Genomic DNA, 13,504 nt, shown 5'->3' with positions numbered 1-13,504 from the left:
AACGAATATGGAAGTCCTGTGTACTACACCACAAAGCGACTGACGCTGTCTTCTCTTGGCAAAAAAGCAACGCAAGCACAAAGTGAAAACATGCATACAAGTTTTAATCAGCTAAGTACCATCAAGCGATTATGACTACGCGAGTATGTGCACCAAGCAGTTGGACAATTGTATGTATAGGGACATATATGGGACACATATACACACACCTTAGAGACACAGCCACATACAAGCATACATACATGCAGATATACAGCCAAAGACAGACACACCCACACGTATGCACACAAATAGGACACACTCACATAGATGCACACCTACACACATGTATATTCACACATACACCACACACACACAAATATTAAAATGCCCAGACACACACACACACATAGACACAAACACACCCCACATATCTGCACAAACACACATATACACAGGCATCTACACCAAGAAGGATGAGTAGCACCACCAGACTGGCGTCGAACGTCATGCGCGGGCCCACCCTCTCGTCTTGGTCTTTGAAACCATCACGAAATGTCGCTGCGCCTCCCACTTCGTATAGAGCACTGAATATATGTTTCGTAAGCTGCAGCTGCTTTCACGCTTCTTGCCAGTGGTAGTGGAGACATATTCACAGAAGTCCCTGTAGTACCGAACGCTCATATGTAATGTGCAGCTCGTGCGGAACCATTGCAAGTAGCCAGACAGAAGAGACGAATGACTTTCTTTCTCCACATTTTTGCGTACAAGTAAAGTTGTTCCTATGCTCTTCTCAGTCGTCTACCGTGATACGCTGATTATCAGCAAAAACTTGGGGCCGAGCAACAATCTTCTCATGATGGATTTTTTGAGGACACTCCCCTACCACAATACCTTGGAGTTCGCAGAAATACACATATATATTTGTACATATATATATACACATACTTATATACGTGAGGGTTGGCAATGATCCTCCAACATGGGGAAGTGTATTCTTGCGCTGCCGATGCAAGTGGCTCGAAATGCCTTCTTAGCAATAATGATGAAGTATACGCATGTAACAGTACAATGCAGAAATCGTGTCTTCAGCGGAGCGCTCATGTGAACTTACCTTCACGCATATACACACATGCAAGACGTCTCTTTGGGGTGTATGTATGTATAACGTATTGTGCACACGTGCTTCGAAATACAACTATATGTGCATACTTACGTAGAGACGTGTAGGTATATAGAGTGCGTCAAGGACGTCTTGATACATGGACAACACACACAGGCATTCACAGTTACCAAAAAGAAGACGACGTGAATATGTGTGTGTGTGTGTGTGTGTGTGTGTGTGTGTGCGTGTGTTTGTGTGTGTGTCAGTGTCTGTGCACGCAGGAGCGTACATCCGCAAGTGCGAAAAAGGCATCTCAACATACAGAGTTCACACATAGCGGCGCTAATACTTACCTCAGAGAACAATGTCTATGTATGTATGTGTGTGTGTGTGTGTGTGTCTGTACAGAATCTATGTATGTATGTGTGTGTGTGTGTGTGTGTCTGTACAGAAATAACGAGTTGCGAAAGCGAACGAGGTGTATGTGTGTGTGTGTGCACACATACGTAGTACGTGAACGGCGCTCCTAATACAGAGCGATTGATCCACAGAGGCGTTTATCATCACCAAGTAGAATAGTGAACGGTGTGTGTGTATGCACAGGTGTGTACAGTAGGGTAAGTAACTCCATCACAAAGGCATCGTGATACATAGGGAGCACACAGAGGCGTTCATGATCATAAGCGAAAACGCTGTTTTTCTTTTGCTCCCACACCTGTATAGCGAAGGGTATATCGTTTCTCCATCCAATAGTTGACAAGTCTCTGATATTCGGGCAAGTCCTGAGCGGCTCGGAGATTCGCTGGTGCAAAGATTTTCGCCTGTGAGCGTATGCGAGGCTCTCCCACAACCACGGGCGCTCCGTCGTCTGCTAATCGAACGCTGAAAATACACTTCTTCCCGTGCATAGATCTTCCTTCTTGTCCGTCTTCTTGCAACGCATCCCCCATCTGCTCTTGCTGCGCCGCCCCCTGCTGCGAGGGGTTCAGTGCCACAACCGCGGTTGTTCGAGGGCCGTACACTACCACCACCGCAGCTACTTGCTGCCGTCCTGAACGCATCACGTACCTACTATGGAGTCGTGGCTCTTTCTCTCTCTTTATTTCCTCGTAGACAGCCCCTTTTCGTCTACAGGTATGGGGTGGGGGGCTGTAGGCAGGCGTGAAGCCTTTGCATATAACATTGTCGCATCGATTCACACTTATATGCGTGGTGAATATGTATACATATATACTTCTTCATCTGCCCTAGTGTAAATCAGGAAGTAAATTAACCCCTCAGGCATTTAGGCGCTACTTACTACGAGCCCTGAGAGCACAAGCATTTCGTTCTGATGATACCATGGGGCTTCCTATGCAAGGCCCTGTGTCTCCCTCTCTGCTCACGCCTCTGCTCGTATATTCCTACGAAGCTTACACAAGACGCGGTGTACATACACCGACACCCTTGCTTGTATATGACTTTAGGGTTCACACCAGAGAAGCTGTACATACACCGACACCCCTGATTGTACATTTCTGTGGAGTCTACGTCACCCCTGTTCGTATAGGGCTATGATATACACACAAGAGACCCTGTACACACATCGACACAACTGTTTGTATATGGTCCTGAAGTTCACAAAAGAGGTGCTTCACATACATATACGTGTGTGCTGAGGCTTATACACACGAGCACGCCGTCAAGAGACCAAGTGACCGGTCTCTTCGGGAAAACGAGGTATGCTTTGTCTCTGCAGACACTCCTACTTACACATGTTCGAGGAGTTTTCTTACAAGAAGTGCTGCACACCTACACCTATTTATAGGTGTGTGCTGAGGTGTGAGAGTAGGAATACGTAGACGCCGAGAAGCAAAGCAGCAGCCGCAGATGGTGGAGAGATGAGCAGTACCACAGCTCAGCTGAAGACTTGGGCACAGTACTTCCCTTCAAATGGATGGACATATTGAGGGTAAGAGGTAGAGCCCCGACCTACCCCTGCATGTATAGACGCGGGAAAAAAGGAAAGACGTAGTACACTCAGCCGCCCCTCAGTAGCATAAAGACATAAAATGCAATACGGAGCGTCCCGCGCTCTACCCTCGTCTACAGCATTACGCGCAGTAGATGGCAAGAGATACACACGCATGCACACGCCCCTCTCGCTCCCGATTCATGATAAACATATTCGAAGTGGCTCGCGTGCTGTGAATAACGAGCGCTTTTGCACACCTACCGTACAAAACATGACACAAATACATCACTCACATGTACAGTCCACGTGCCCCCACATATGGCCACTTGAATGCGCACTCACATGTACACCTACCAGCCCACTCATACGGCCAGCCATATGCTCACTCACAAGTTCCCTCACGTTCGCAGTCATATGTACACTCAGATGTACATTCACGTGCCCAATCATATGTACACTCACATGTACACTCACGTGCCCAATCATATGTACACTCACATGTGCACTCATGTGCCCAATCATATGTACACTCACATGCACACTCACGTGCCCAATCATATGTACACTCACATGTACACTCACGTGCCCAATCATATGTACACTCACATGTACACTCACGTGCCCAATCATATGTACACTCACATGTACACTCACGTGCCCAATCATATGTACACTCACATGTGCACTCATGTGCCCAATCATATGTACACTCACATGCACACTCACGTGCCCAATCATATGTACACTCACATGTACACTCACGTGCCCAATCATATGTACACTCACATGTACACTCACGTGCCCAATCATATGTACACTCACATGTACACTCACGTGCCCAATCATATGTACACTCACATGTACACTCAGTGCGCACTCATGCGCGCACATACTACCCATTGATGTACATATTCGCACAAACACGTACACGTACACTCACGCACCCACTCTACACGTGCCCACTCGTACATGTAAGCTCACTTGCCGGCTCGTGAGCACACTCACATGTGCACTCACGTGTTCACTCGTGTGGCAGCGTGTGGCGCCGGACACGAGCGCTGCTATGGACCCAGTCATACGTACCCTGCGACGTCTGGTCACGTGTGCCCTCTCGTACGCCCATTCATGTGCGCGCTTAGTCATGTGCCTGTTCACCTTTTACTGGATACACATAGTCACCCCATGTTAATGTAGTATACAGTACCTGTTTGATTAACAAGCGTTTCCGTTCCCTTCCAGTGGAGGCCATGATGCTGAAGCCGCCATATACCTACTATAGTACCAACGCTCCAGTTACAATCGACAATACTGCTCCCATCGAGAGGATCCCAGCACAATATAAACTCTCCATCTTCATGGCATTCCTATCAGCAAAAAAAACTCAGATAAAGACATATACTTCATTGACATGGTTTTTCAATATAACATCATTGAAAGTTCTATCCCTCGCTGTAGTTACATTCACGCACACACACGCACACACATCAACTCGTCCCAGCACACATATACATATATATATAAGTGTATGTACACATACATATATGTACATATGTGCGCGAAAACTAGCATGGAAGGAGGGACGGGAAGGAGAGGAAGGCACGCCGTCTGTTCCCTTCTAGAACATACGAATGCTGGTGCTCTCCCTGTCTTTGCGCTCATACATGCATGCCCCTCCCCATCTGTTTTCGCTAATGTATATATATATATATATATGTATATGAATGTAGCTGTATGCTTGAAGGTACATATATATAATATATACACGTGTATGTAGATATAAAAGTGCACTTGGGATTGTCAGGTAGAACTGTCTTTTCAGAGCAGTTTTCCTTTGCTACTAAGTATGCCCTTGCGCCCTTGCGTGCATGAATGAATATCTATATTATTGTGAGACGACGAAGGAAGACGTTTTCCTCCCCAAGCCGCGTATTTGTTCTGATATTTGTTCGAATGATTACACATACTTTTGTCTAGTGCTTAAGTATCCGTGGAGGACGGGTTGTATACGTGTGTGGAGTGCACCGTCACAGGGAGCCCAGCATTGTTTGCTTACGGATGCTGCTGACGCTTCGAATGAGCGTTTCTTTGAGCCCTCGTGCACGGACGTTAGCGACGGGTCTATTTGCACTAGTGGCCCGTATATATATACATACATGTACTTTACACAAATGTATGATAGTTTTTGTCTGTGGAAAAGTTGATAAAACTCATGGGGCGTTTATTTTATGTAAATCTGCCCTGTAACGGTTCCTACAGTAGATACAGACAGGCAATACAGAAGCGCTTCCACCTGAAATATCTCTCGTCTTCTCACAACAGCTGACGGGAAACAGCAGCAATGGGGAACGTTAACGTGTTCAGTGCTCTTCCATAGCATATCTTATATTGCACTTCCTTTATATATCGATGGACTTCATCAAAATAGACGACTGTCCTGTTGACGTGTGACGAAGAACGGCAGCTAAACATATGAATGTGTGATGGATAAACATCTACGGTATATGTGCATGGTTACCGCCGGTCTTCCTCTTCTATTTCTTCTTGCAACAGTAATAACAGCGATAGCAGCAGCAGCAGCATCAGCAGCAGCAGCCGCAGCCCCGGCAGCAGCGCACGTAGACACACCCTCCAGTAGAGACGAAATACCCGCAGCAGCTTTCTTCGTTCAAGACGATGCACGGCACTGCACTCGTATGAATGATGCAGTGAGGAGAACAAGATCACAGTGCTCTCTTAGAATACAGTGCACTGCACACGGCAGGCATGAAACGTTTCTTTCCAGACACTAAATCATTCTTGTATCTCAAATTCAATGCGATGCTGCGCAAGGTAGATTTCCTATTTTCTCTCTCTAGTAGGCATATATGCAGCGATTGTCCACAAAAGACTTAATCTCATGCTCTGACGATTAGTAGGGTAGAATCACAGACATGTGTGCGCAGGCACAAACATACGAAGCTGGTGTGCGTGCGTGTGCGTGTTTGTGTGGGTTAGACTTCACACTGGGAATAGTATATAACTGAGGGAATTTGAGCTGGGGTGAAGACCTGACAGCAAGAAATCGTGCGCATGCAATACCCTCTAAGCGTATGTGTGTACGTATGTATGCGTGTACAGAAAGGGATGTGTATCGGCAACTTATCACGCGCACGTGATTGTGAAGCGTACATATATATACAGCTGCATATGTATGTGCCCAACACTAGGTACATATATATATATATATATATATATGTGAAGTATGTACTTGTATGTATATGTCTGTTCGACAGTGCGTGCGCAAATAGATATACAGATATGCGTACACCAGATTGTGAATGTCTGTTCGGTGCTGAGTATATCAGTATATATATATATATATATATATGTATGTACCAAAATGTATTTGTATGTTCGGTAGTGGATATGCACACATGTACACATATGTACAGAGATGTATATGTTTGCTGACCAGTGAGTAAGAAAGTGGATTACTGCGACACCTAGAGTGTACAGTATAATCCTGCAAGCACCAATGCGGCCATGTCCACACAAAACGTGGCCTAATGAGTATATGCAAACGCCCTCAGTCCTACACCACAGAGCCCAAGTCAGCGTGTGTTCACGTAGCATGCCTTCAGAGATGCGTATGTCTGCAGGTATACATGTATTATGCGTTCCCCCGTTATGCATTCTTGTACACGTTGTCACTCAGTCTAACTTTGGACTTACGTGTGTTTCATGCAAGGCAGTAGGTTGCCAAGCGTATGCAATATGACGTCTGTGTGCATATGCATGAACCAATTCAGAAGCATTCACACGCTTCTAGACCTACGCGGCACAACGCAACGACGTGTACTATATACTTATACACATATACATGTATGTATATATATATATTCATAAGCAACATGATACTGAAACATTACACATACGCACATGCGGAAGTTGACACGCACGGGCTTACACGTAGAAATATACGAATTCACTCGCAAAGGCAATGTGTGAAACGTGCTCGTGTAGGTATGCGTACACCACTCATGTAGTTTGGACCTGACAGCATCACTTTCATGCAGGCTCCCTTTTACTGTACGAGGCCCGCCGACTCCCCAACATTATAAGACGTCGTTCTCCTGCAACTATATATGAACATGTGTACACCATTAGTTTGTGTAAGTAACAGCTACGTATGACTATGTATATATTGTTAGTCTATGTAAGCACCAGCGATCTATGAGTATGTGCACATTGATAGTCTGAGTAAGCAACACCTAGGTATGAGCATGTGTACTTTATCAGTTTGTGTACGCAACAGTCACGTATGAATACCTATACTTTATTAGTCTGTGTAAGCAACAGCTATGTATGACTATGTGTACGTAAGTTTGTGTGAGCAACAGCTACGTGCGAGCATGTGTACATTATCAGACTGTGTACGCAACAGCCACGTATGTATACCTATACATTATTAGTCTGTGTAAGCAACAGCTATACATGACTATGTGTACGTAAGTTTGTGTGAGCAACAGCTATACGTGCGAGTATGTGTACAGTACTAGTCTGTGTAAGCAAGAACAATGTACGAGCATATTCACGTTATTAGTTTGTGTGAGCAACAGCTACATAATATGTGTATTTGTACATTACTCTGTGTACGTAAGCAGTCTTGAATGACTACCCGTACATCAGTGTGTGAATTTATGCACGTGAAAACAGATGTGCTGACATCTCATACATGCACACGTGTTTGAAGGTGAAGTACACCTCTATATTTCCACTTGTATGCCCTTGTGTATATGTATATATGTGTGATGCTGTACGTATATGTGCAGGGATGCGTGGGCTTTTGAGTGTGAGACGTCTCGGACGGGTTCTCATAAGAACCCCTCTGCGTCTGTCTTCACACGAAAAAGACGTCTGAACTCCAGACGACACATATATGACACACCCACACACAAAAACACACGCACACACACACACACACCCCCATACACACGCACACACACATACGCGCATTTGAGACAGGAGGCATGCCTACCCGTGTGTGTTTGTGTGTATGTATGTCTTAGTGTATTTGTTGCTGTAAAAACAACAGCATAGACGACAGGGAGGCATGTGAGGGTCCTAGACGATGTAGACGAACTGATACATACATACGCATCTGTGTATGTGGAGGACACACGCCACATAGACATGGGAGAGTGGGAGGGGGGGAAAAGTCTGTTACAATACATGAGTAAAGCTATGTTTGTACGCGCCAGTCTGTTATTGTATATGTTGCATGCTTCTCTCTTCTGGTGCTATTGCTCGAGCTCCAGCGTTCGTCATCTCCTTTTTTGCTACCCTCTTTCGTAGCTCTCCGTCCCTCAATTTCAACTGTAGGAACGTTTGTAATGAACTCTCCTGCGTACGCGTACGCGCGTACAGCCCCTTTTTATTACTACAAGCTCTCTCACGCCAATAGAATAGCAGTCACACTACACAGATATGATGTTCCTACATAACGAGCAAAAGATTCAGGCATACCACAGACACACACAGATACATGACGTACGTATATAAGCATGCATCACAGATCCACTGGCTTGAATGTGTACACACACACACGCGCAGCCCCACGAGAACACAATAGACTACCACCAATAGTATTCCACCCATTATTACTAAACGACTAGTATTACACCTTTGAGAACAGGATTACCGTACCTTAAGAACGAAAACTCTGCACATAAACACCCATACATTACCTTCGAGTAGAAGCACGCATCACAGGTCCACTGGCTCGTATATATATGTGCACACGTACACCAACCACGTGAAAACACAGTACGCTACTACTAGCAATAATACTAGTATTATTATTACACTACTAGTACTACAATACTGGAAACAGACATACGGGAGCATGAGAACGAGCAATACACACACCCAGACAGGTGACTTTCGTGTAGAAGAAATCATCACAAGTCTACTAGCTTGGTTACATACACACAACATACGCCCACCCCATAAAACCAGAATTCACGGCGGCAGAGTGCACAGGATCTTCACGTATGTTGTAATCTGCAGAGCTCTACTCAACAAGTTCCTTACCTTTCTACACGTGCGATCCCACGAAAAGAGAATCTACGGCGGCACGAATAACATAAGTTTCATCTGTGTAATATATGACTTGCAATAGAGATTCGCCGACACATACATTACCTTCAAGGGGGTGTCTTCTTCACTGCTTATCGCCTTAATGAGAGACTCTTTTTCTGCGTAGTTACGTAGCAATCGTTCTGCCAGTACGTCGACAGTAAGTTGCTCGTCACCAAATGCGTTCTGTTGTCCCAGCGCTTCCACTTCGGTTCCGCGGAGTGCTGTGGCTATTTTCGCTGCATGCGTGCAACAACGTCACTTCGCTCGCATACGAAAAGAGTGATGCTATTACCCAAGCGCGCTAGCACCAGCAGAAAGCAAAAAAAAAACCAGCATCAGAAGAGTGCACTACCACGGGCATGCAAGCATGCATATATGCCCCTATGGCTGATTACCACCAATAGGGCACATAAGTTTCACGTGCGTATTATATGACGTGCAGAAAGAAAGAAAGAAAGAGCTGGAAAGAGTCTATCTTTGTGCGGGCGAGAAGCAGCAGTAGCCAGCTCGGCAAGCGAAAGAAACGCATGCGGCAACAGCACGCGCTGCTAGATGCATAGGCACAGGTATATACACTAAGATACCATTACAACGCTTTGTTTAACACACTGAGCGCATATGAGCGTGTATATATATAGATATACGCACACATATACACGCACATACATCTATAAATATGTGCTCCAGAGGCAATCAGTATGCACGGAAACCTGAGTAGAAATATCGTGTACTCCCTCAAACTCACACATCCCATGACTCTGTGTAGCCACAGGCACACAGTAAGTAGCTACTGAGAATAAAGCACCTTCAGAAGCGTGTAAATGTACGTCTACACGGTGTGTTAATGGAGATACATATACTTATACGTGTATATACGAGTCTGCGTGGAGCTGCATGAACTTTACCTCTCTCCAAATATGCATGACATAAACGAACCGTACTGATTAGATGTCTACATTCCCTACTACAAACGTTTCCGAGGGGCTACTGCAATTTTGAATGAGAAGATAGCACGCACAGCAAAATGGTGTTCGAAGAAGGAAAGGCTCTCTCTGCAAGTTAGGATACTGTCTTTCCAAGACTTTGCAGTGCGGTGGCTCTACACTGTCTCTTCGCCAGGAGGCGACAGCTTATGGGATGTCTGTCGGTCATTCAAATGCAGTCACTTCTAGCCGTTAGCACGTCCCTGTGACTCTCTGTCACAATCAGAACGTGGTTTCTAGAAACTGTATGTAGTGTTCGAAACAGTGGCTTTCAGCTTGTGAGCTTTCTTCGGCCGCCTCTTTCACTGCAGAATACGTATCCTCTATGATTGCAGGCACAACCCGTTAGAGGGAAGGGAGAGAGCAAACGCCCGTGTGTGTTTACGTTTCTGTGCGTGTGTCGTATCCTCCGTTTCTCTTTGTGGATGCATCTAGAAGGTATTCATACAGAGAGATATCAACACAGACGCGCTAGCGCATTTGGACATGCTCTGTACCCACTTGAGCCCATTCTTCATCTAGACTATCTTTTTCGAAAGTCATGAAGGCATGTGGAAGTCTTACAAACGTTCAGCGTACACAGGTCTGTGGCTCTTCGAACAACTCCCTACGTATGTACATTATCTTCATACCAGAAGAAGATAGTATGACCCCATATATATTCCCGACCATAGCGGATAACTTTGACATACAGCTCATGTGCACATCCCCCTGTACCCATTTCTACTATGCAACTCTGCAGATCGTCTCCGTATACATGGTGCAAAGTTATACTTATTGCATGTACACCCCACGTTCGTGTGCTGCTACCTGTGGTGTGGTGAGTCCTAGAACAACAGGTCTGCTGCCGCGTGCTTTTTGAATCAAAAGGTTCCCTGCAAACGCTGTGTACCAATGCATGCACACACGCCCTATGTGTATGTAAATCTTAGTTCAACTGAATAGCCTATCAAACGTTCAGTACGCTCGATACGTATATCACTCTCAACAAGGTCCCTGCATCGCACCCACAAACAGGACCGGTAGCTTACTACTCCTTACACTCATCCACCCTCCTTCAAATCCTTTCTACTTGTGAGCGACTTCAAACTGCATGCCTACGTTTCGATGCATCTTTTTGTGTTACCATAGAGAAACTCAAAGGACTCCACGCGCAAGCGGGCTACCCCGCGTGCACATCTGTACGGGTCTCCATGTACGTCGTATGCAAAGCGAAGGCGGAGATACACACTTGTAGGCATTGTATTGTCTTTTCGTTGCGTCTCATCAAAACGTGTACTCCGACACGCTCGCTAGCTTCAATGCATCGTCTCTCTCTCTCTGAGAGGGGGACGCGTGCGTAGTGTCACAGAGACACTACGTGCATGTGCTAGCGACTGGGCAGGTACTCTCAGAGCATCCTGACGCAGGCCAGCGGGAAGTGTTAGGAGGGCTGGGAAAGGCGCAGAATACCGTCACTTCTCCCCCTCACTGATGATGTGCTCATTCGGTCACAGGGAAAAGGAAAACATCGTACGGAGAAGAGAAGAAGAAAGCGACACTGTGCCTCGATGTATTTGCAAAAGTGAGAGACGTACGTCCCACCGTAATCCTTATATGTAATGGGTACATAATGTAACAAGGAGGAAAGCACCTGAGGGCACAAGAGAGGCATGAGCGCACCACACATCTGTCCAGTGCACACATGATGTACTGGCCATTCTAATCTCAGGCACCAAAGAGTCAAACCTGTGGGCAGCTCGACTGGCTTCTCCATCCGTTCTTTGCCGGCCTGCGCCAGACGAACCACTCTGCCTTTTTGCGTATGCGAAGCGGCTGCTACTGGCGCTGCTGGGTGGTAGGCGCGTTCTGCCTTGGTGACAAGACAAGGCTTCACATCAAAGTGTTGTACGCTACAAGCAGCTGTTTCGTGTTCAACAAAAGGCATTCGAGGAAAGCTTATGCTTGCTTGCAGGAAGCACTACCAGCGATAGTCGAAGGGAGCAGTCTCTCAGTATTATTGTGAACGTACAAGCTTGTAAATTAGTGCTAGCTGTGGTTCAGGCGCTGCGGAAACAGGATCGAGGGAACCCATAATCGGCGCTCTTCCACGCCTACGTGTATGGTCATGTGGGCTTTCTGCACCGCAAGTGTCCCCTAGCATAACATGATAGCATTGCTATCAGCCAGTGCCGTCTCCCCGCCTGCGCACCAAGACTACTTTGTGTATCAACATGTCAGTAGAACAATATGTGGACGAATCTACAAAGCGCAGAGAAGATTCAGGTCCACGCGTCGAGTAGTGTCGCCTCTCATAATATGTCGGGTTGCATCGGCTCACATAAATGTAATAGTACCCACGCGTTCAACGCAGTCTACAGCTGCTCATTGGCCTCCACACGAATGTTGTATATGAATACGTGTGTCTGATGATGCATGGTAGAAACGCTGTAGCTGCAAAGACATTGCTCGTTGTACGTAGTGCAGAGCTGCTTATAAGCTCTCAAATGCATATACCGTATGAACGCATGCGACTGATGATGCATGGTGCGAAGGCTATATTTGCAAAGCCGTTATTGGGAATAAACGCTGGTAAGTCTCACAGCAAACGGTAAGGAGACCGTCGATGACCTTTTGCAACGGCTCATCGGCCCCCCGTTTTTCGAGAAGTGCCTTCCAGCTCTCCGCAGAAGCCATGTTTCGTAACTTTCCAATAGGCTCTCGAGTGTATGTACACCTCAGCCGGCGCCGACAAGAACCACTCTCCGGTCAAACTGGTCTGTAATAACGACAGCGTGGTTTCATCGCAGAAATCCAAAACGGTCGGCACATTCATAATGGGTGTGTCTACTGACGATCGACGAATATGCCTCTGACAGAGACCAGCCCCCACCCAGAAAAAGCGAGAGGACTTTCTTTGCAGCGGCTTGCGGATTTCTTGTAAGGACACATACTACCATGTTCATGAGTTTCACCACCGACCACAGCGTAGACGCTAGGCCACATGCCTCTCTCCAGTGTAACTACGCCTTCTCCTCGACTGCAGAAGTACTGTACTGGAGCACTGCTTCTTCCGCTAACTCTGCGAACGTGAATGTACGCTGCGTGCACTGATACCCGTCAACGTCTTCGCCCGCACTTCTTCCTTGCCCACCTACCCCCTATACCTGTCGACCCCACCATCTTTCCTCACACTTTTGCTTTGTACAACTCCGCACGGTGACTATTCGACCCTTTCAGCATTACCTGTTTAGGTGAAGGCGGTGCGTACGACTCCGTATGCCGCGGTTCCTTCGGATGCTTTTGCTCGAGAGTCACTCGCCTGCCAGGGTGTAACTATGCGGCCGCCTGTGTCGGCCGCGCTGTGTTTCTGTAGAGTTGTGT

At 46.4% G+C, this 13,504-nt stretch overlaps 1 protein-coding gene across 1 annotated transcript; it reads right to left on the bottom strand.

Annotated features, from left to right (window-relative positions):
- Positions 1–1,761: 1,761 nt before the first annotated feature.
- Positions 1,762–12,817, bottom strand: LOC131479251 (uncharacterized). Its single transcript, XM_058659799.1, has 4 exons — positions 12,724–12,817; positions 9,222–9,394; positions 4,243–4,402; positions 1,762–2,135 (listed from the first exon to the last, which is right to left on the bottom strand). Exons 1-4 carry the CDS (start codon positions 12,815–12,817, stop codon positions 1,762–1,764), a joined length of 801 nt encoding a protein of 266 aa, XP_058515782.1.
- Between the last annotated feature and the right edge of the window lie 687 nt (positions 12,818–13,504).

This window comes from Ochotona princeps, unplaced genomic scaffold (genome assembly GCF_030435755.1).
Source record: "Ochotona princeps isolate mOchPri1 unplaced genomic scaffold, mOchPri1.hap1 HAP1_SCAFFOLD_5287, whole genome shotgun sequence".
Taxonomy (NCBI): Eukaryota; Metazoa; Chordata; class Mammalia; order Lagomorpha; family Ochotonidae; genus Ochotona; species Ochotona princeps.
This window is presented reverse-complemented; position numbering and strand designations above follow the sequence as displayed.

What these genes read in the sequence shown, in the direction of transcription:
- LOC131479251 (XM_058659799.1), bottom strand. Translation starts at nt 12,817, where the DNA reads ATGGCTTCTGCGGAGAGCTGGAAGGCACTTCTCGAAAAACGGGGGGCC. An exon ending in AAGAAGACACCCCCTTGAAG is followed by an intron (nt 4,403 to 9,221) that starts GTAATGTATGTG and finishes TTTTGCTGATAG; the next exon opens with GAATGCCATGAAGATGGAGA. An exon ending in AACGCTTGTTAATCAAACAG is followed by an intron (nt 2,136 to 4,242) that starts GTACTGTATACT and finishes TGATGCGTTCAG; the next exon opens with GACGGCAGCAAGTAGCTGCG.